The sequence below is a fragment of the Bicyclus anynana genome, chromosome 5 (assembly GCF_947172395.1).
Source record: "Bicyclus anynana chromosome 5, ilBicAnyn1.1, whole genome shotgun sequence".
In the NCBI taxonomy this organism is placed as follows: Eukaryota; Metazoa; Arthropoda; class Insecta; order Lepidoptera; family Nymphalidae; genus Bicyclus; species Bicyclus anynana.
In genome coordinates this window covers 5,731,954-5,757,227 of record NC_069087.1, presented here as the reverse complement: position 1 = coordinate 5,757,227, position 25,274 = coordinate 5,731,954, and the positions used below count along the sequence as shown (strand labels likewise).

At 36.8% G+C, this 25,274-nt stretch overlaps 1 protein-coding gene across 3 annotated transcripts in view; it reads left to right on the top strand.

The window, feature by feature from the left end:
* Positions 1-2,804: 2,804 nt before the first annotated feature.
* The window catches only part of LOC112048604 (ras-related protein Rab-37), a 100,717-nt gene continuing 78,247 nt past the window's right edge, over positions 2,805-25,274 (top strand). For 2 of the 3 annotated variants that reach the window (XM_024086212.2, XM_024086207.2), the window contains exon 1: positions 15,489-15,809. In XM_024086212.2, coding sequence (XP_023941980.1) covers positions 15,804-15,809 — 6 coding nt within the window. In that variant the 5' untranslated portion in view covers positions 15,489-15,803. Of the gene's footprint in view, positions 2,944-15,488; positions 15,810-25,274 lie in introns of those variants that run through there. The other variant, XM_052881548.1, reaches the window with a different exon arrangement.

Sequence of the window (25,274 nt, the reverse complement as noted above, 5' to 3'; positions counted from 1 at the left end):
AATCCCGCGGGAACCGTGGATTTTACTGGGATGAAAGTAGCCTATGTGTTAATCCAGAGTAAAATCTATTTCCATTCCAAATTTCACCCAAATCGCTTCAGTAGCCGCAGCGTAAAAGAGGGACAAACATACTTACACACTTGCACACACACAACTTTCGCCTTTATAATATTAGTAGGATTATTATTATACAAGAGTTGGGTATTACAGCTGGAAGCTCTTCGTCATTCACAGACCTGCTAACAGATTTCTACTTTTTTCAAAATGTAGACAGTTTTTTAAATGGGAAATTTAAATTATTCAACATCCGACAGGCAGTCGGATTTTTGCGCTTGGGTAAAATGCCCAGCCATAGCCACAGTCGAAAGCCCTATTACAAACCCCCGGCCAAAGGCCGGTGCACAATAAAATTCGCGGCCGAAGGCAGTGCGTTTTCGCTGACTTCATCGTCACCCGGTCGGCAGACTTCTTCAGTCAAGACTGAAGGGATAAACAAAGTGCCATCAAAATGGCAAAATTATATACATATTATTAGCCAGTAGGTATGTAGGTAAGGTACCTAACTACTTTGTTCAGCTAAAATAAAAAAAAAATCATTATTTTTAAAATTTTCAGAAAAATCTCCAATTTCCGCTAATATCTTAATGGCGCTCATTGACATTTGTATAGGGCGCTGTCAATTTTAGGTCAGGTTTAAGCCACGGCACTTCTTTCGTGGCGCGGACTCTATACCTACCTAAGTTGTAAGTACTAAAGGTACCATAAATACTTAAAATAAATAGAAGAAAAACACACACAGCTACTTGTAACATAAAATAACTCACAACCTTAACTTACCTACAACATGCATAAACATAATAATAGAAACTATAGGTGGAGAATAATAATAATTCTGTAATTTACGACCGTTTTACAATTAAAACTTATCTCGATCACTAATCTTCATTAATTAAGTGCTTAATATACAATATTTATTATCTATAATAATATTAAAAATTTTAATAAAAAAAATACAACCGACTTCAAAACCTAAAAACGTACCCACTAAACTAAAAAGTGAAAAATAACATCATAATATGGTCTACCTGCTGATCAGTATGAAGGCGGTGCTAAGCCGGTGATGTATTAATTCAAGCCATGTGAGAATATCTTATAGATTTAGATTTTGCGGACAGTGTTGTTTCATGTGCTCCTTGGAGAAATGGCTTAAATTAAGACAACACTGGCTAAGCACCGCCTTCATACTGATCAGCAGGTAGACCATATTATGATGTTATTTTTCACTTTTTAGTTTAGTGGGTACGTTTTTAGGTTTTGAAGTCGGTTGTATTTTTTTTATTAAAATTTTTATTATTTTTCCATTTTTAGTGTAAAATTTCATCTCAAACGAATACATCAGACCCCTAATGACAGTCACAACCCATTTTGGTACAAAATTCTCAGCAATACAAATTAATCAAGCCCAAGCACAAGGTAGCTACCGTAAACCGTTAAGGAGTTCCCTTAATTGACCTTGGTCTTCATCATCAGACCCCTAATAACAGACACAACTCATCTAGGTAGAAAGTTCTCAGCAATACGAATTAATCAAGGCCAAACACAAGGTAGTTACTGTTAACTGTTAAGGAGTTCCCTTAATTGTCCTTGGTCTTCATCACCAAACCCCTAAATGACAGTCACAACCTATCTATGTGGAAAGTCCTCATTAATACAAATTAATCAAGCCCAAACACAAGGTAACTGCTGTAAATCGCCGATCAGTTCCCTCGTCTGTTTTATGGCTCCATCATCAGATCGATTTTAAACCTTCATGAAATTGTAGTGCTTAAAAGTACGAAATGGAAAAGTATACGAACACACTAGACACCCATATAATTTTCGAAAGTTCCCCTCAATTTCTCCAGGATTCCATCATCAGATCTTGACATGATGGCAATGGGACCAAATGGGGACTATACCGTTTTAAACAAAAAAAGAATTTTTGAAATCGGTCCAGGCGTCTTTGAGTAATCGGTGTACATACATAAAAAAAAAAAAAAAAAAAAAAAAAATACCGACCGAATTGAGAACCTCCTCCTTTTTGAAGTCGGTTAATTATCTAAAGCATGAGCATTTTATTTGTAAAGTTATCTTGAACGATTTCCGAACGGCGACAGAGCGGCGCCAGCCGGCTCGTTTAGGCCTAAACGATGCCGCGGCTCTTTACGTTTCTGATCGCCTGGTACTCGCGACGTGATAGCATGCTGTTTACTGTTCTTGCACCGACTGTGTTTTTTTTTTATTTATTGCTTCTAAATATAAAAAAAAATCAGTGTCTGGGGGCGCCACAAAAAAATAGTCTGTTCGTTTTCCGCTCGCTACATGGTCGGGTTTTTAGACCGACTTCAAACAAAGGAGGAGATTTCTCAATTCGACCATAGGTATTTTTATTATTTTTAGTTTTTGGTATGACATTTTCTATTACCTATTTATTACCTTTAATAAGAATTTAATTACTTTAGTTGAAAATTATTAACTTAAACTGAGAAAACAAGGACTTTCTCTATTTTTTACTTTTTTATCTCAAGGTTCTTAGGTAAAAACTCTTGTGGTTAAGTCCGGAGTTACTGAGACTTTTGAGACTTATGCTTTTGTCAGATAATAATTTATTTCGGATATCCGATAGTTACGGTTCTGTTAGGTACCGAAACTATTGAATCTGTAACATCCCTAGTTTGCAACTTATCTCACTTCCTTTGACCAATGTTAGTCAGTTCAGAGTTTTAAACTTTTAACTGCAACCCAATCGAATGATTCAGCTCGGTTTGTTTCGACGTTTCATTCATTGTTATTTTATTTGTTTATTACAATGAATAAGGTGGACCTTGATAATTAAATGGTCAAAACAGTGACAACTTTTAATGGACTAGCAGATTTCGGGAGTTCATCCGTTCTCAGTTCCCTGTAAGTAGGATTATTTTTAATAAAACGTAAAGGTATAATGATATTTTTTATTTTCTAAATCAATTTATGTTATGCATTCGATCCAAATCCGTGAAAATACGTTCCAAAGTAATATAACTACCTAGTTGTTTAATTACTTTTGAACGTACATTGCCGTGTACCTAGATTTTGTTAATTACGCATATAGATCCGACTCGTCATTCAATTTCTCGCCTACAACCGTGAGAATACCTCGGATTTAAATCAAAAATATCTGCGACGATAGGTGGATGCCAAAGATGTCCTCTGATAGCTTAGATACATTTGGATATTATTGGTTCGAATTTGTGTGAGCAATGTCCGAATTCGGTTCGAGTTATATGTCCGTATATTTTTACGGATACAGTGCGTAACCGTTGCTGTGTAGAATATGCTTTAAAGTGTGTAAGTTGTTGCTGCTTAGTACTTACGCACTTCAAAGCATATTCTATAGGTATGTGTGATAGATTGAAGCGATCATTTATGTGTCAGTTGTTCCTTTAACCTTATTGACTTAGCTAACCTAATTGTATATAATATTTTTTTTTGTGTAAGTAGGTAACTACTATGGCATTTTATATTTTTGTTAATTAATTATAATAAATTAATGGTGTTGATGATCGCACTCCGAGCTATAAAACGGCTCGACCGATTTTATTGAATTACATTAATACCTATTATAGGATACAACCAATAATATTATAAAAAGGTAAAGTTTGTAAGGTTGTAGGGGTAGTCTCTGGGTCTACTGAACCGGTTTTGAAAAATATTTTACTAATAAAAAGCCTCGTTCTTTGTAAGTAGATACCTATTAAAGGCTCTATTTTATCTCACGGGAACGGGAACTACCCGGGTGAAACTGCTTTGGACTTTTCTCAATATTGCATTACCTTATCAGCCGATAGACGTCCACAGCTGGACATAGGCCTGTTGCATGGACCTCCAAGCACAACGGTCTCAAGCCGCCAGCATCCGGCTCCCTGCAACCCACTTGATATTTTTGGTCCGACCAGTGGGGGGTCGATCAACACTGCGCACCCCAACGTCCATTGGCTCTACGAACTACATATATTAATATTGCATAGCGTTAATTATATCATTCTTTTTGTCGAAGAATAAAGTGAGACGGGTAGGTAAGTATCGGACCAATTGGGCACGAATTGTTTGGGTTGTTGGTTTTTAATCACTTGTTCTTCACGTGCTTCTTTGATAGGCCTATTATCGTTAGGATTCAGCCTATTTTAACGGCCTACTGTAGGACCAAGCATCGGTACTTAAATTAGACTTGGAACTTAGACCTAAAACCTCAGACTTAAGGTGGATGTTTTCAGGTGTGAGGAAAATTATCTCTTAGTTTAATCGTTCTTTACTTCGTTCTGATATTACGTCTTGAAATTATTGATGATATAACGTCAAGGAATTCCTTAACCCTACATCCTGTAGTCACAAGTTCAGGACTCTGCTCGGGGTTTTTCTCTCTACCACGCGTCCACGCGATGGACCCGGCACCCGCATGTTGAATCCATGGAATGCTAAGATATTCGTCTCATGAAATTGGAGATTTGTATGAAAATTTAAAATACAAATAGTTAGATAATCAAAGCCTACTGGTTAAAAACTACTATTAAGTCGGTAATTATCGATACAATTTTGCCATTTTTAAGGCAGTTTATTTATGCCTTTACTGTAAAGGGAGGCGATGTAGTCAGCTAAATTGTTTTATTCTGCCTCACGTGTGTTGCAAATTGCCCAATTTTTGGAAAAAGTAGAAAGTTAAGTCGAGGTCCGGTGGGTACGGTGGGCGACGCAGAGCTTCCAGCAAGTAACTCTTGTAGCTTTGCGATAGTCTGTCGTGATTATTTTTGTTTTTTTTCGTGTTGAGTAAGTGCCGATGGCTCCATGTGGAACCACTACGGCGTCACCGAGGGGTTTGGGCGAGCGCAGAAGCATCGCCTGATGAGACCTCTAAGGCTGAAATAAAGATAGAGGACGGAACGACTCTCTAAGAGCGTCTCCTATGAGACTCGGACCTCGGCTTATAGGGCTATTCGGGAGGGTGTGACCGTGTCGTGAAGTGTGAGCTCGCGTGTTGTCGTGGAGAAGCGATTAACCAGTTTTGGTTGCTGAATTGCGAGCTTCTCCATTATTGTTTGAAATTCTTGGCAATAGACATCTATCACTGGTTGTGTTATTGAGTAAAAAGCCGGCAACAAGTCCGGCACTGGTCACCATCATCTTTTTAAAGGACGCAATAGGAGAGGTGCTATGTGAAAATCGGTTGAGCCGTTTAAAAGTTCTGGGGGTTGGAAAGTGGGGACGAATAATCGAATGTCTGCAAATATACCCGAGTAGGGTCTCAAATGAAAGCGCACTGAAAGAGAATATTGATGACTTGATCGAGAGTGTAGGTAATTAATAATTTGATGATGATGGGTCTTTCAAAACAGTGCACATCTAGTTTAGCTTTTGAAGCAAAGCACACTCCGACAATAATCACACGTGTCGTAGCTGAGTTTTAGTGAAGTTTTTTATTTTTAATGAATGACAAGTTAGCCCTTATAAATCGGGATCAGTTAAGGTGCTGGGAATGGGGACCAGGCATGGCGTAGCGAGGTACGGTCGGGGGGGGGGGGGGGGGGGGCACTGAGTGAGGCTGAAGCTGAAATTCAGTTTCGGTTTAGGCCGGAAATCTATATCCGCATTGGGCCAGCGTGGTGGACTATTGGCCTCACCCTCTCATTCTGAGAGGCTGAGAGGAGACTCGAGCTCAGCAGTGAGACGAATATAGTTGATAATGTTGATGATATCTACCTATGCCTCGACTGCCTCGTCGGCAAAATTGTTTAGCTAAAGTGGCTTCTAATAAACAACCCGTGCCTCGGAGGAAACGTTAAACCATAGGTCTTGGACATTATAATTAACACCTACCTACTCTAAGCCCCCTTCCCGTACCTCGCTTCGCCCATGCCTGGTCCACATTACCAGCACCTAAACTGATGCTCATTTTATATACCTACCTACTACATCATCCCTTAACGTCAGGTGAGGTCGCAGTTAAGGGCTAACTTGTCATTCATTAAAACTGAAAAACTTAACTAAAACTGAGCTACAACACGCGTGATTATTCACGGAGTGTGCCTGACCTAAAGGTAAACTGGATGTGCACTGTTTGACAATAGGTACCTACTCATAATAACATAAAATTTAAAATTTTGTAAAACCCCCGAAGGTCATAAAATTATTAATTACACTCTCGATCAAATCATCAAATATTCTCTTTCAGTGCGCTTTCATTTAAAACCCCACTCGAGTATTTTTTTCTTAGTAGACATTCGGTTATTCTTCCTCACTTTCAACCCCCAGAACTTTTAAACGGTTCAACCGATTACATAACATCCCTCTTTTTGCGTCCTTTAAAAAGATATGGTGACCAATGCCACAGCAGTGGTACAGTGATAGATGTCTATTGCCAAGAACTTCAAACAATAATGGAGAAGCTCGCAAATCAGTTAAAGTTTAAAGTATAGCCTTGGTAGGGTAAGGTAACTAGGTATTTTAACACGTGTTTAATTTAGAATTCAGCAAGTTACAACATATTATACAGGTACTTAGGTAGATATCAATTTCATTGGTAAATGAAAAGGCGGTCAGAAAAAAATCAAATAAAAATAGTAAAACCCAGTAAAATATTTTAATTGTTAATAATATACAAACCAAATATGTCACACCACATTTTGATAACATTTAAAAACAATTTAAACAATATTTAGGTAGGTCAATAATTTTCCGCCATACGATAGGCCTAAATCATCATGTCATCGTGTAGGTACCAAGCTCTCAGAAAGTCAGCGATAATTTAAATTATCCGTGTTCTAAATTCAATTTGAATTTAAATATCCTTCCTTCATTATTTAAAAAAAAATATTTCAATATAAGATTTATAATTTTTATCAGACGCTTTCACGTGGGTTACGAGTTGCACACTTCATATCCGTTCTCTTCAGAATGCACAATGGGAATCTTGTCGTCCCTTTCTAATGTACTCGTAAAAGTATGCTGCTGTCTCTTTTATACCGCATTGCGACGTTGCCAGCTTGCGGTAAGCAACGGAACGACCTTGTAGCGTACTCTGCGGTGTAAAACTAATTAGGTAGGTACGTTTAACATTAATGGTATGTGTGTAATATCATTTTAACTATTTATAGGCATTAATATAATTATAAGTTCCATATAAGGTTTTCAGTACTTATCCAGAGTAAAGATATATATTTACTGTGACTTAACTAAGTTGTTATTAAGTTTCGTAAAATATCTGTTATTGTGGTCTTAATTTCAATTATATTTTATGACTTATACCTATTTCTATACCTACTGATATGTTTAATTAGGTACTTACGAACTTATTAGTTATTTTAGATATAACCGAATGGTCATGGGTTCAATGTTTTTAACCGACTTCAAAAAAAAGGAGGAGGTTTCTCAATTCGACCGTATATATTTTTTTTGGCTTCGGCCGTGGCTAGTTATCTACTACCCTACCGGCAAAGATGTACCGCCAAGCGATTTAGCGTTCCAGTACGATTTCGTGTAGAAACCGAAAGGAGTGTGGATTTTCATCCCCCTCCTAACAAGTTAGCCCACTTCTATCTTAGATTGCATCAATACTTTCCGTCAGGTGAGATTATAGTCAAGGACTAACTTGCAAAGAATAAAAAAAAATCTTGGTACTTCGAGTGAATTTAGGAATCTATATTTATAGGTACTCGTAGGTAGGTAAGTAGGTAAGTAGGTAGGAAAGATCCCTTTTCTTTAATCGTGGTTAGTTGCCATTTTACCGACAGATAGGTAGGTAGGAATCTTGCGGCAACTATTGATCCATATCGTCTTATTCATCCGGGATTCCTCTACTATAGATATGGCACTTTTTTTGCCGGGAGGTAAGAATCCCTACGGACTCGCACGGACTAAAATAACCTCCCCCAACTCCTCGGTCAGAACCGCCTAGCATTACTTTGTGCTGACCGATCAATTGTCATTCTTTATCATATACTAGCGGACCCGGTCAAGCTTCGCTTTGACTTATGCGCACTTCTTCGATATCCCTACCTTACACTATCCTACTCCTACCCCTACCCTAGTCCTACCCAATCACTACCCTACCCCTACCCTACCCTACCCTACCCTACCCTACCCCAACTCTCCCCCAACCTACCCATACCCTACTCCTACCATACCCCTACCCTACTTCTGAAGTCATTAGTTACAAAAAATGTGATAAATGACAACCGATTTTGTGCAAACTTTTTTCGTCGAGTTTTCATTGTTTTAAGATGTCTTCTGCTATTCTTGGCGGAGACAAATCCAACGAATCAAGAACCATGAAAATCGGTCCAGCAGATCACGAGTTTTATGTGTTTTAAAGTCGGGTTTGTGTAACAAACCAGACTTTCTTTTATATATCTCTGTCTATCATCTGTCTGTATGTTCGTTATACAAACAAAAACTACTCGCCGGGTTTTAACAAAACTTGGTACAATTGTTCTTTATACTCCTGGGCAGGTTATAGTATACTTTTCATCACGCTACGATCAATAGGAGCAGAGCAGTGAAGGGAAATGCTGGGAAAACGGGAGAAGTTACTCCATTTTCTTATCTTAGAGTTTGTTGTACCTATGAATTAATGGATATCTATAACTAAGAAGTGTACATAATATCTAAAATTGTGAAAGTTGTGAAAATCTTTTAATAGCTAAGCATTAACCTAATTTATCAATGTAATTAATTGTAAGCATGAATTTAATGTATTAGCGGTTGATTTTCCTTAATAAATAAATAAATAAATTCATTTTTACAGCGATACTACTGTACGGGCTGGATTATAGTGGCCTAAGGGCGGATGAAGTCACGGGCGTCCGCTAGTTACCAATAAAAAAATACTCAATTTATTTCTTTAGGTTTTGTGATCAGTTAAAATATTTAAAAACATAAGACGCAATTTTTCTTGATTATTATTGAAAATTATTGATGCTACGGTTCGTGCCGTACTGACTTGAGAATGTATTCGTTTTTGGAGCGGCTACGACAAAGTCGTGTTCCGTACGCTCCATCTGTGTATTATTGATTTATCCGTGGTTTTCTTTTTACTTACTGTGGAGCCAAGATTTGAAATCAATGATTAGTTCGCGGGTCCAGCTTCCCTTCCCTGCTCCCGACTATTCTCTCAACCACTCCTTTAAGGTTTTTCGTGAGTTTCAAGGGGATAACTATCGTTGTTTACGAATAAGGCCCGTTCTTTTACTAGCTTAGATATCTTGACAAGTCTTGCTATGACAACCACTGTTTCTGTAGGACGAACAATGGCGAGCTCAAGGTTTTTAACTAGGGTATGCAGTATGCACGATAAGTAGAAAAAGGGAAATTCAAGTTCGTAAGGACTATTCAGGGCAGCGGTGAAGAGATAGAGTATGGATGTATAAGAAATCGGAGTTTGTGTCGAGCTGTATGAATTTCCTTTTCTTTGACGGCTTACCTTCATCAAAATTCTATTCTTCGCCACTGGTAGGCAGTACTTCTTTGTCTCTATGAACTGTATGCCACTTGTGCCGAATTGGTCGCGAAACGCTGCCCCATTTGCCACCATTGTGACGAGAGCAGAGAGACATTCGACGGCCTCCGTGGCGCAGTGGTATGCGCGGTGGATTTACAAGACGGAGGTCCTGGGTTCGATCCCCAGCTGGGCCGACTGAGATTTTCTTAATTAGACCAGGTCTGGCTGGTGGAAGGCGGCCGTGGCTAGTTACCAGCCTACCGTTGAAGACGTACCGCCAAGTGATTTAGCGTTCCGGTACGATGTCGTGTAGAAACCGAATGGGGTGTGGATTTTCATCATCCTCCTGACAAGTTAGAACGCTTTTATCTGAGATTGCATCATCACTTACCATCAGGTGATACTGTAGTCAAGGGCTAACTTGTAAAGAATAAAAAAATGGGAATTTGAAGAATAATCGTGATAGGTGCAAATCTACAAAATACAAAACTGAAATGTCCGTCTGTCAATTCAAAATAATTGTGTTTCTCAATTGCTACTTATTATTTACACGATATTAACACACAAAGGAACATTTTTAAATGTTTGTCTCTCTGTTTCTTCGGGCTGATCTCTGGAATTATTGAACCGATTTTAATGAGATTTTCACCGAAAGATAGAAGTTATAAACATAGGTATATAGGCTGCTTTATCCCGGAAAAATCCATGGAAGCGCGGGAGTTGTAAAAAACTGAAATCACGCGAACGAAGTCCCGTGCGTTCGCTAGTCACTAATAATTTGTTATTCCAACATATAAACAGCGCACCATACCAGTTTTAAACCATCCGAGATTCCAAAAACTCAACACTCGAAAACCTACTCTAAAAACTCAAGTGTTAAGTTTAAATTATTTTGAGGGTAGTTTCGAAACGAATCGTTTGTAGCGGACGTTTATTTTTGGCTGCGGTAGGCGGTCGCACGGACGTGTGTTGCTTTTTTTTAATACTACGTGTTTTTGAGATCGTCTGAGTTTGGGCTTCCGGCTATTGTAAAACCGTCGTTTCATTAAAGACTTTTTTGAGTTATTCGGACAGTTTGTGGGAACTGAAATAGGCATTGATCGTTAAATTTTAAAATTAGAACTCGTGTACATTTAAATGTGTATATTTCCCTATTAAAAGATGCTACTCTTATGTCGTATACTCTTCACACCTACATGTAATAATTATCGTGTCCTCTTGCAATAGATAATAGTACATTATAATATAAGTGCGGTAAGTTGAAAATTACAGCCAAGGCGATATTGCAAGCTCAAACCGAAGGCGAGAGCTCTATCTATAATAGTAACAAAGCAGAGGCTGTAATTATTATCAAAGCGCACGTATGTCATACGACGTTTTATGACACATTTGAGAGGAAACACACTTTGAATATACTTTCTGCAAATGAATTTGCATCTTTGCCTGTTTTCCATATGATGACATTTTAATACGCTTGTCATTTTTGCACAGATTTTTTTAGGCAAATGCAGCAAAAACAGTATACAAAAATAGTATTACTAATAAAGTAAATTATTATTTTTGGTTTACTGTTACCGATAAATTGTTGTTATCAAAATTAATTGTTGTCAAAATTATTCATCATCATCATCATCATCATATGAGTCGATGGGCGTCCACTGCAGGACATAGGCCTTTTGTATGGACTTCCAAACATCACGATCCTAAACCGCCTGCATCCAGCGAATCCCTGCGACTCGCTTGATGTCGTCAATCCACCTGGTGGGGGGAGGGTCGACCAACACTGCGCTTAGTTCTTCTGCGGATCTCCTCATTTCTGATTCGATCACGCAGAGATACTCCTAGCATCCCTCGTTCCAAAGCCCGCTGTGTGACTCTGAACCTTCTTATGAGGCCCATAGCTAGCGACCAAGTCTCAGAACCATAGATCATCACTGGCAACGCACACTGTTCAAAGACTTTTGTCTTCAGCACTGAGGAATTTCGGACGAAAAGATATCACGAAGTTTTCCGTAGTTGCTTGAAGTTGAAGTTTTTCAGCCGAGTTGGATTCGGCGGTTCACCTCTTTCTCGAAATTGGACCTACCTAACTGGACCATATGTCCTGGGTATATGTATTCGTCTACAATTTGGAGTGCAATGTTCTCAACTATAACTGGATGGAGCGATACATGAGCATTACACATTATTTTCGTTTTAGCCATGTTCATTTTCAGACCCACCTGTTGAGAAACTCTGCTGAGGTCATTGAGCATGGTATTAAGGTCATCCAGAGTCTCTGTCATGATGACTACATCGTCTGCGAACCGCAGTTGAGTGATGTACTCGCCATTGATGGATGCCAAGTCCGTTCCAGTCCAGAAGCTTAAAGACGTCTTCCAATGCGGTGGTAAATAGCTTCGGAGAGATCACATCTCCCTGACACACTCCTCGCTGTGACTGTATTGGTTTCGTAGTCTGATCCTGAATAGACTGACATAGTGGCGTTTTCGTACAAGCACTTGTAACGCTTGGATATACTTGTACCTATACTAATAGCATTAACAACTGAGTCTTAGGGCCATAAATCATTTCTCTATATCTATCTCGCTTGCACTTATGGGTCTTATGGAGCCGTCTAGTGAAGGGTGTAACAATGAAAGACATATTATCGATAAGTAAAGTTTATTATCGTATCTTGTTCACAAAATTAAAAAAATTAACAATATTTGATTTAATATAATACATATTTCATATTATATAATTATTAACTAAATAAAATTAATCTTCATCTGAGTCTTCATCATCAGAATCTTCGTCTTCTGCCAAATTTATTATATATTAGTATCCATAGTGCGCAACGAGTAACACATGAATGTATTTATTTAATTGCAGTAAACACATTTATAGCAAAAAAAATACGCAATGCAATTACATTAGAAACCGACCAATCAGAATCGTCCAAATCATTATTGACTCATCATTAGCACGTGCGCAGGTAGCCGTTTATCGATAATTAGGGTGCGCAGGTAGGCGCGCTGCACATTCCTATCTTTTTTGACTTTTATGACCGGACGACTCAGATGATAATGCGCATACTATAGTCAATTTGGCATCTCTGTAATGCACCTTAGCACCTTAGCACAGCCCAAGTTTCCACCGAATCGAAGGTTTTCTAATAGTCCACAAACGCTAAGCAAAGTGGCTGGTTATACTCTTGTGTCTTCTGTATAACCTGCCGCTGCGTATGGATGTGGTTAATGGTACTAAAGACTTTTCGGAATCCGGCTTGTTCGGGAGACTGGAAGTCGTCAATCTTTGGGCATTAACCTTCATGGATACAGCCAAAAAATGCTGGAGACTCGAGCCTGTTGTGCTTGGAAGTCAATGCAAAAGGCCTATGTCCAGCAGTGAACGTCCGTCAGCTGATAATGATGAAAAACTATGTTATTTCGTTCCTAAATAAAAGATAGCGAGATGCTGTTACGAGATACTACTAACGCCATCTGTTAGAAGCTATGAGAACTAACTTGTTGCTAAGCACGCGCACGTCACCGTGACACTTGACAAGTGGAGCGAAGAGAGGGAAGAACAACAAACGATCGCCATCGATTCGCCGACGCATGCGCGGTGCGTTCGCGAGGGGCTACCACAAAAACGAGAAGCATTTTCGCTATGCGACTGCATTGTCGTGTTTCTTTTTTCTATAGGATTTTATGAATGAATGGGTTTTACTATTTTTAGATGTGACGGGAAGTTGTTTTCAGTGGAGTACCTATCTATTTATAGACAAACGGGCCTTTTATTTTCTGAGCGAAAACATATAGTTTAGAAAAAAGTAATGACTTGCCATGGCCAGAGCTTATAAACAGTGGGGTCTGTCACTACGAGTACCTAATATATTATTTGTCACAAATATCTACATTCCTATTAGTACTTAATTAGCATTTACCATGAACAACTTTATTACTTTTAACAATAAAGTAAGATTAACACGTACCTAGCTTCTACAAAATAATAAACTTAATTATAAGTTCTACTTACCTGGATATAGCGCGTTTTAAAGAAAAATAAAAGGAAAAGCTAGTTCTACGAGTAGTTGGTGGGGAAATGGGAGTCCCCATAAATAGTTTTAACGTATGACTTAAATTTTTTTTTTTTTTGCAAGGAAACTATGTGCTCATTTATTTAACTACATGTGTATATTTAATTTGTTTATGTGTTATATGTAACAACTGGTCATAGGTAGGTAGCTTTTGTAAGAATAGGTACCTTCTACTTAATTGAGCTGTAGTTTTAAAATTATACAATTTATATAGAGCTATTTATATGCATTAACAGAATAAAACCATAAAGGTTTACGATGAGTGCTTTTTAAAAATAGTCGCAAAGATATAGATAGACCACGATCACTTAAAATATTGTTTCAATCGTAGTAAATACATACAAAGAATTCGCGCTCTCGTATGTACATAACTCACACACTGACACAACATTCTTTCTCCTTCTTTATTATACAAATTCATATATCTATTTCATCGAACATTTATTCACACATAAAAGATAAAAACTTTTTATAAACAAAACAATGTAAGCTTTATTTATAGTCCACTAAGTTCCAATTTCATTTGTTAACTGACGCGGGAAACTGTGCGTGTATTATTACGGTTTATCTGTGCGAGTGTTTAATTAACACACACATAGATACGGCAATTGAAGTGGTACTACGTTGTTCTCGCCTGAATTTCATCAGGATAATTTTCTCTTTACTCTCCAAGGAGTATTACACGTCATCGCCTAAAACGACTATTTGGTGACTTTTCTCACATTGGTAACTCTACCAAAATTACTACGCCGATCGATGTTTACGAATTTGAGTAATACATTCATTTATTTGTTGGTTTTGTCTGAAGATAAATCTTTTTGTTTTACCTACGAGTAAGTATTCCGTTCGGTATAATATACCTAGTCGTTCTCATAAATTTCAAAAAATCTAAAATGGAAATATCAAACAGGAATTTATTTTTATAATTTCCTAAATTTATTTGACATTTTTTTTTATTTCAATTGAATATCTACTCATAGTCAATTAAAAGCCTATAGATACATACTTTGGAATTTGAAATGTGTTTTGAAAATTTTTTAGATACGTATTTTATTTGAACAAACAAAAGTCATCAAGAGTTACGAATAGGTAAGTATAATAAAAATATTCACTTGTGGGGCATGCACCTCCAACTTTTCTGTTATGTGCAGTTTAATAAATTATGACTATTAACCTAACTCCTCTCAATCTGAATAAGACTCGTGCTCAACGGTGAGGCAAATATGGGTTGCTAATGACTTAGTACTTTGAAACTTATTAATATCCGTCTTGACAAATTTTTGATAAATAGGTATCTAACAGAAGACAAAATCCTTTTATATAATTACTAGCTGACGCCGGTTTCACCCGCGTGGTTCTCGTTCCCGTAGGAATACGGGGATAATATATAGCCTATAACCTTCCTCGATAAATGGACTATCTAACACCGAAAGAATTTTTCAAATCGGACCAGTAGTTCCTGAGATTAGCGTGTTCAATCAATCAAACAAACAAACTTTTCAGCTTTATAAATTAGTATTGATTTAGATTTATTTTATTTAGATTAGATTTAGCAGAAAACGTTACGTTACGTTACGAATTGTGGCGATTGTTTCACTACCAACGTAGACAGTAACTACAGTCACAAGTCCACCAGTTAAATTACATATCTATAGCAATTTAAATACAAAGAAAGAATTAATCATTTGTTAAAAATCTCATCAATAATGACTTATTATACAATTGCACCGAGATTTATCTTGGGATTAGTCGTGGAAATCCCACTTGGCGTAGATCCTATCCATCCACACACACAGATAAAATAAGCACGGTGCTACAGACAACGTCCCGACATGCCTTCGCACACATAGACAAAACGTCAAGCAATTGTGAACCTTAGGTTTCGGCACCCTCAGATATGCCCTACATTCAGACTTTTCGCGTGATAACCTCAAAAACGTGAGTTTCTGTGGAAAGGGCCATGTTTTTGTGTGATAAGCGCATTTCCTCGTATAAATAGTGTTTATTGTGTGTTTTTTACATTTATTTCGTGTTTATATGGTTAAAGTTTTCCGTGGAAACTGTGCGCGAGCTTTCCAGTGTAGTTTTTCGTGTCACCCGGTCAAATAACGTAAGAATGTGGCGTGATGTGTTCGTATTATTGCACGGTTATTTATGATAGCGTGAAATTGCCTTGACGTAAATGAGTTACGATTGTGGACCCGAACAGCTATGAGCGTAAGTAATTTGTAATTTTTTTTTATTATTATTTTATTAGCCGTGGTATATTCGATTTTGAATTTCAATGGTTAGTTAAATTAATTGATTATTAACAGTAATAGTTGTGAAAGCTCGAATAATTTAATTACTGTATGACTATTATGAGTATGAAAATGGAAAATGTTACGTTCTTTTTAAAGTCAAACTTTTCATTAAAAAGAGTGAATTGTTATTTTTTCATAGAAATGAAAATTCTTTCACATTAAAACAATGCTTTATACAAATTAAATCGGTTTAACGTACTTTATGTTAATTGAATCTGAAATACAAATAGTTCTATGCTTTGATGCATTTAAAATGAGTGTTTTTTTTTCATATTGTTTGTTATTTATTTAGTAGTTGCGTATACTTATTATTACCAATGATATGCATATGTCTAGTTTCATCATCATCATGTCAGCCGATTGACGTCCACTGCAGGATATAAACCTTTTGTAGGGACTTCCAATCATCACGATACTGAGCCATCTGCATCCAGCGAATACCTGCGACTCGCTTGATGTCGTCAGTCCACCTGGTGGGGGTCGACCAACGCTGCGCTTTGTAGTGCGGGGTCGCCATTCCAGCACCTTAGGATCCCAACGTCGATCGGCTCTTCGAACTATGTGCCCCGTTCATTGCTACTTCAGTTTCGCAACTCGTTGAGCTATGTCGGTGACTTTGGTTCTTCTGCGGATCTCTTCATTTTTGATTCTATCATTATCTCATTACCCGGTGCATTTAGGTGTAGGTAGTAGAAGCTTTTCAGGACAGAGTTCGTCCGAGGAACTGTCACCGTCAATATTATTATTTGACGCCAAACAGCAATAATTTATTCAGCACCCTAAATCACTAACTTTTACGTATGGTAATAATAAAAGTCATCCGGTGCTTACAACCCTTCGTGTTAGGTGCCTACAAAATCACCGCAAAAAGTGATCCGAATTTAGCGACTTTAGTGGAGTCGCTAAATTCGGATGCATCATTTTGTGCGCACACATGCATCATTTTGTGTTAACTTATATTACCTATATTTGTATCTATTTATGTATTACTATTGGACCCCCGCGGCTTCGTCCGCCCTTAGACCTCTTTAATCCAGCCCTTACAGTAGTATTGCTGTAAAAATGGAGTAACTTCTCCCGTTTTTCCAACATTTCTCTTCACTGCTTTGCTCCTATTGATCATAGCGTGATGAAACGTATACTATAACCTGCCCAGGACTATGAAGAATAATTGTACCAAGTTTGGTTAAAAACCGTCGAGTAGTTTTTGTTTCTGTAACGAACATACAGATAGAAAAAAATTTTACTGATTGCATTTTTGGCATCAGTATCGATCACTGATAGTTATTTTGGAAATATATTTCGTGTACAGAACTGACCTCTGTACAGATTTATTATAAGTAGGTATAGATATCGTTTTTACACTTCTTTCACTTTCGAGTTGTGTGTTCAACACAACTCGACATTGTAGACAACATTTAGGTATTATAAGTTTAAATAACTTTCGTTATTTACAATGCGACAAATTTAAATTCAAATTCAAATTCAAATTCAAAATTTATTTATTTCAAGTAGGCTCAGTTTACAAGCACTTTTGACACGTCAGTTGACTATTTGTAAAGATTCTACCACCGGTTCGGAAGGCAGGTTCTGCTGAGAAGATACCGGCAAGAAACTCAACAGTTGCTCTTTTGAAAAAGTCATACAGTATTACAATTTACATTTGATAACAATTAAATTACAATTTCTTATAGTTTTATTTCCTGTGTGAAGGTGGAAGCTGATCCAATGGCCTCCAAGCACCTTTGTCGTTAAGGAACTCATCAATAGTGTAGTAACCTCGACTAAGTAAATGTTTTTTAACACATTGCTTAAAGTTGTGCATTGGCAAGTACACCCAAACCCACAAAAGATTTTTTAACTCTTTGGAGACGATATGCAGAAATAACTAACTTATGCCCGTGTCTAGTAAGACGTGGGTTTAAATCTCCTTAAAATTAAATTGAGACAATACCTAATTAAAATAAGTTTTGTCCGCCTCGGTTTGGACGCCGCTAGTGACATATACCATAGTCATATTTATGACTAAATATGACTATTATTATAAATATGTGAAAAATCGACATCGATATCGTGCTGGCTAAAAAAGTTACCAAGGTCAAAAGGTCAGGAAAATCAATTTTCTGAAAATATTTCGCGCTCGGAGGTCAATAGAGGTCATTATAAATATTGTTCCTCATAAAATCGTCTACAAAAAATGTCTCTTGCAGTTTTTCCGTAAAATCAACGGTTTTGGATTAAAGCGAGCGAAAAGCGAAAGAGTACACAAAAATTCAGCCCACTAGAAATTTTTTCCCAGACTGGGGCTTAAAGTGTCTAAAATTACTGGACTAGTATACAAATTTTGTCTCAGCGTTCAGTTATAGATGATAAAAAAACAATACTTAACTGATAGGTACTTCAACTTTCACCCATAGGGGTAATTACTCCATAAATAAATACCAGCGATCAGAGGCAGTAATCAATATCTAATATCGGAGTGAATAGCATCAATTAGAGTCAAAGTGTCGGCCGGGGTATGCCAGGGGTGTCCCCTTCCCCCGCACCAGTTGAATGTCGACATTGACCTGAATCCCGCCCGGACAGGGATCGCGTGGCATTCTGTCCCTGTGACAACTGACAAGCCTACTAACTGTGATTAATAGGTAGGTACTGTGTCTGCAACATGTATGTTAATGTATCATTCCGTGTATGTTATTTTAAATTAATAACACAAAGCAATAACCTCTTTAAATTAAAAATGGAACCGACTTCAAAGGTGTATTTTAGTTATTTTGATTTTAACACAAAATCAATAAAGTGATTTTCATGAAAATGGAATGGGACCAATCTTGAAGTATTAGTCTTTCAAACAAAGAAAGAATTTTCAAAATTCGTTAATAAATGACTAAGTAACAAACTTAAAAAAAAACATACGCGTCGAATTGAGTCAGATTAAGAAATGTAAAAAAATATTGAGGAGTAGAAAAATTATCTTTACGTAGGTATAGGACATTTTTTACTCTTATGAAATGTTGTTTAATATGTTTGTATTCATCAACTTTCAATGAAAAGTGGCATTTAATTCAATTTTTATTAAATTTTCGGGTCAGGCGTGAAAATCATAGAAAACTTTGATGAGTATAACAAATAACAATCATTGCAAAACTTAATTTACAAGTAACAGAGCTGATTAGGAACGTTTATTTTTGTCAAACTAATTTCCATCGTTTTATATGAGAACCCATATGTTTCTCGTGACTGATGGTTTGGTTCAACGCAGTGTTGTAGATAACATTTCGCAGCATCCCCCGTATCTCGTCATTCTCACAAGTTACGAAAGATGGCGCGCACATTGCCAAACTGTCACTACTTCGAAAAGACTTTTTAACCCCTGACGTAAATAGAGGGGTGTTAGTTTGACGTCGATGTCTGCCTGTCTGTCTGTGGCAAAGCTCTCAAACGGATAGACCGATTTCGATGCTGCTTTTTTCTATTGAAAGCCAGTAGGTACCTAAGTAATTTAATTGATCCGGCTCACATAATGCAATACAATTTATACATTGTTATGATGGAAAGAAAGTTTATATTACCTAGTTGATGTTCGCCACCTTCTTGTGAATTTGGGATTTTGGCTCATCACATCCTGCAGTGGACGTCCATCGGCTGATATGATGAGGATGACGATGATGACTCTTGAACTTGAAACCTTATTTATTTAGTTATACTTTATTTGTACACCACAACATAAGAAAAAACAATTAACAAGAAAGAAAAAAGTATAGCACAGAAGTAGGATACAAAAGGCGGCCTTATCGCTACGTAGCAATTTCTTCCAGGCAGCCTTGGGTTTAGGATAATGCAAAAACACGAGAATGCAAGTTGTATAAATTAAATAAAATACATTCATTCAAATAATGATCAAACCTTATGATCTACACTACTAAATTAAGTACTGGAATATCAAGATGTAGATAAATAAAAACAACATCATCATCATCATCATCATCATCATCATCATCATCATCATCATCATCATCAACATCATCATCATCATTTCAGCCGATGGACGTCCACTGCAGGACATAACCTTTAATAGGGTCTTCCAAACCTCACGATCCTGAACCTCTTGCATCGAGCGAATCCCTGCGACTCGTTTGTATGTCGTCAGTCCATCTGGTGGGAGGTCGACCAACACTCCGCTTTCTAGTATGGGGTCGCCATTCCTACGGGGTCGCCAGTAAAAATATATAAATAAAATGGCAGCCTGTAATCTGTTAAGTGCTTACTGGGGAGATCTTAAAAAGCTTTTATCGCCCAAGCTAATATATTTATCTAATACGGGAAAGGTGAAAGCCTTTAAAAAATAAAAAGGAGGGATGGGTTTTTAATACCCACCCTTAGGGCGCGTGCAACCTACAGTTAAATCCATACTGATTATTAACGCCAAAGTAAGTCTCTCTGTCTATCTGTTACTTCTTGTCGGCTAAAACTCTAAACCGATTTGGATGAAATTTGGTAGGTATAGCCCTAGTCGTAGGAGCAGAACATAGGCTATTTCTATCACTGAATGAAAAATAGTTTTCACGGGATTTGTTAGAAAAAGAAGTTTACGCGAAACGAGTCGCGAGTCCGGTAGTGGATCAATAATTTTGTAGGTAGAATGAAATTTTATAATATTAGTGTGACTACTTTACTAGCGGACGATCCACGGTTTCACCCGCGTAGTTCCCGTTCCCGTGGAAAAATGGGGATAAAAATATTATATTGAAAGGACTAAAGAAAAAACGTTTATTGTAAAATTATGCCACCAATTACCTATGTTACTCGCTGACAATGTAGCTTTTCATTGGTGAAACAATTTTTCATATATCGGTTTAGCCTTGAAAGCGTAACAATCAAATTAAATTTAGCGTTTTAATACATAATATATGTGTGGATTATTAGGGCTTTCATAAATGACCTCCCCCCAGCCAAGTGGCACTTCGATTCTCTTTCTACGATCGCTAATGCTTCGAAAACTAGAAAGATGTATGGGAATGACATTTGCTATCGACATTTTTCTAGTTTTCGAAGCGTTAGCGATCGTATAAAGAGAATCGACATTCTTCTTGGCTAGAGGGCCTGATGATTCAAAACTATCGCCATGTTCGTTAATTAACAATTAAAACAGCTACATCTAAAATATACATACCCTCCATGCGACCTCTAAACCACCTTTAGCATAAATACATATTGTATGACGGATTATTTATGTAAGTACTAAGTACCTTATTCAAATCTGGTTTGGTTCAGTTTACAAATATACGTAAACTAACTGGGTAAACTAAATAAAGGCGAATTATACGGGTCGATATATCGTTACGATTTGTCGTGTCGTTGATTAATTTAAAGCTACACATGCTCATTTCAAGCACGAAAGCATGCTACTATTGAGCAGTTGCTACTTATTAGCATGTGTATCGCAACATTGCTAATAATGAGCATGCTTATTTCGAGCTAGCTCAAGAATCAACAGTCGTGACTCGTACGATTTATAAGCATTCTATACTTGCTGCGCGGGTGGAAGGGACGTGCTTTTAGCGCCTCTGAACAAGTTTGCTTATTAAGTATGCTAGTCGTTCAGCATTACTATTCTGTATTCTCTCCCATCTAACACGATACTATAGACTGAGAGCGATAGATACAAATTAGCATGTGTAGGTAATTTGAATGTTTGCTTTGAGCATGCATAATCAGGAGCATACATAAAAATAGCATGCTTATTGCTAGCAAATGTAAACTGATGATAAGCATGCTCGTATGGATCATACTTAATAGCACGTTTTTAGCATGCTATTTTAGAGCATCTTTAACAATACCTTAAGTCCCTAATGGAAATTCAACCATCTAATAGTTACGAGTAGATAGGTAGGTACTATTCACCGACCTGCTGGTACAGTGGGGAGTGGCTGCTTAGCCTATCAATAGCCTGACTTAAAAGCCAAAGCAACAATGAATATTCATGAATAATAAAATTAATATTTTGGCTGGTGGGAAGCTTCAGCCGTGGCTAGTTACCACCCTACCGACAAAGACATACCACCAAGCGATTTAACGTTCCGGTACGATGTCGTGTAGAAACCGAAAGGAGTGTGGACTTCATCCTACTCCTAACAAGTTATCCCGCTTTCATCTTAGATTGCATCATCACTTCCCTTCAGGTGAGATTGTTGTACCAAGGGCTAACTTGTAGAGAGAAAAAACAATGAATATGGTTGGATTTCCAGTTTCTCGCATGTCTAGATGCAGATTTAGATATATCTAGACATGCGAAACCGGAGTTTGTATTAATTACGCTATATGAATTTCCATATCTTTGGGACGGCTTACCTTCGTCTAAATTCAATCCTTTGCCTCTGCTGTCTATATTACTTAGGTACAGCCTAGTATGTACAGAATACTTTCTTTATTATATAATGATTTATTTATTTTGCTATCATCCGCGAAAATTCGGCGAACCCATGCGACAACGTCACCCAGGTCCGACAAAATACTCTCTACGTACGTTTCACCCCGAAACCGGAGCATCCTCAGGAGATGTTGACTCTACAACGTGCAATTGCAAAGTGTCGTTTTCGACCTTTGCTTCGTCTTTTATAGACCAAAAAGTAGGTGGGGCAAGAGGTGGGCGTTGCCAAGATACTCATAATATAAGCGATTTATCTTGCATCGCATTCAAACATTTTTATTAATGGTGACTTCGATAACTCTATTTGTTCATTTAATAGGGTAATTCCTGACTTATTATGTTTTATTATTTCTAATTGTTCCAAAACGCATAGTCGTAGGCCTTTATTGCAAGTGTGTAAAATGTCATACGTATGATTATCTACCAGCTTATGACCAGTATCTAGGAGATGCTTTGCAAAGTGCGACCTTTGTGGACGGTCATTTCGAACAGCGGATATGTGTTCCTTGTAACGTGTATCAAAATTCCGACTGGTTTGACCAATATATGTTGCATTACATTCAGAACATTGCAATTTATATACTCCCGATTTATGTTGCTTTTCTAGTTTATCTTTACCATTGCAAATATTTTTAAGAGAGTTATTTGTTCTGAAAGCCACATTTATATCATGCTTTCTAAGTGTTTTTGCAATACGTTCCGACACTGGACCAAAGTATGTTAGACTAGCTTTAAATTTTTTAGGTTTTTCTAATGGAATGCCATAAAGTTCTTTTCTAATCAACACCAATTGTTTCTTATTGATTATTCTATTCACAATATTCGGGTTGTATCCATTCGAAATGGCCATGCGATATATTATATTTAATTCCTTGTTATACTGATCCCTAGTTAGAGGAATGGACATCAGTCTATGAACATAACTATGGAAAGCTGCTAATTTATGTTGCCATGGATGACAAGATGAAGCTGGTATGGTTATATCTGTATAAGTTGGCTTACGATAAATCCCAAAATGATGTCTATTATTAACTCTAGTGATTGTTACATCAAGGAAATTTAAAGAATTATTCTGTTCTATTTCTAATTTAAATTTAATTTTTGGGTGCAAATTGTTTAATTTATCTACAAAGACATCCAATTGTCTGTCCGTTCCAGTCCAGCATATAATTATATCGTCTACATATCGATAGTAATATAAAATGTAATTATTTTTAACAATATTTTTATTTTCAAAGTCATCCATAAATATGTCAGCCATTAAGGGACTCAAAGGTGAACCCATAGCTAGCCCTTCATTTTGCTGATAGTAATCATTATTAAATCTAAAATAATTTTGTTCCATACATATATGTGTTAACTCAATCAACTCTGCCATTTCAATAGGATGCGTTTTATTTATTTCTAACAATTTATTTAAAATGTCCAGTGTTTCGTTTACTGGAACATTAGTAAATAAGCTATCGACATCTAATGATATTAATTTACAACAGTTAGGTAAATCTATATCCTTGATTTTGGTGACTAGTTCAACAGTGTTTTTAAGTGCAAATACTGGCCGAAAAGAGGTTTTTAGTTTAATTATATTATTTAATTGCTTTGCTAGTTCATATGCTGGCGCTCCAATATAGGAGACAACTGGACGCATTGGGATGTTATCCTTGTGAATTTTAGGTAAGCCATACAAAAGTGGGGCATGAGTATTCATTACAATAGCCTTTTGTTTAGATGTACATTTGGGGAATATAAATTCTGATTTATTTATAGCTAGTCTAACTATTGCAGCAAACTTTTTAGTTGGATCTGTTGATAATTGATGGAATTCGTCTCCAAGAAGTATATCTTTTACTTTATCCACATACTCGTCCCGTTTCATTATTATAACTGTATTACCTTTATCAGCTTTAGAAATTACAATATTATCTCGTGCAATAGTGCTCTGTAACGATTTCAATATTTTCATGTCCTGATTAGGTATTGTGAGAGTGTGAGTGTTATTTATATCGTGCGCTATAATATTTTTAACAATGTCCCCTTTCTTATGAAGTGTTATAGCTAATTCTGTATCGACTGCTAGTGTTTCAAGCGATTTTTTAGAGTTTACAGTTGGGATATTGAATTTTAAACCTTTCTCTAAAAGTGTCATCTCATGCTTTGAAAAAACCGTATCAGTAAGATTTTTAACACGAGGATAGAAATCGTGATCAGTGTTGTCAGTAACTGCATTGTCATCTATTACTAGTTGGGATCTAGAGGAACTAGTTTGTAAGAATTGTAATTTCTTTTGCTGAGTAATGTATTTTTTGTGGCATTCTATTGAGGCAAAATCCCTTGCTTTGCTATCTAACAGATCAAATTCTACGTTATGTAATTTGTATGTGAGTTCAGAGTACAATATTTTTAAATGTAGCTTCAAATTATCTCTAATTGTGAACCAACTACGTGATTCTTCATTAAGCCAAATTTTTTGAGCTTTTTTAATAGCAATATCGGCTGATCGGCTATGCATATTAGTTGAAATATTAATATATTTTGGTACTAAATTTAATTGTTTACATTGTTGAATAAAAATTGTTTACAATTTGCACCCAAAAATTAAATTTAAATTAGAAATAGAACAGAATAATTCTTTAAATTTCCTTGATGTAACAATCACTAGAGTTAATAATAGACATCATTTTGGGATTTATCGTAAGCCAACTTATACAGATATAACCATACCAGCTTCATCTTGTCATCCATGGCAACATAAATTAGCAGCTTTCCATAGTTATGTTCATAGACTGATGTCCATTCCTCTAACTAGGGATCAGTATAACAGGGAATTAAATATAATATATCGCATGGCCATTTCGAATGGATACAACCCGAATATTGTGAATAGAATAATCAATAAGAAACAATTGGTGTTGATTAGAAAAGAACTTTATGGCATTCCATTAGAAAAAC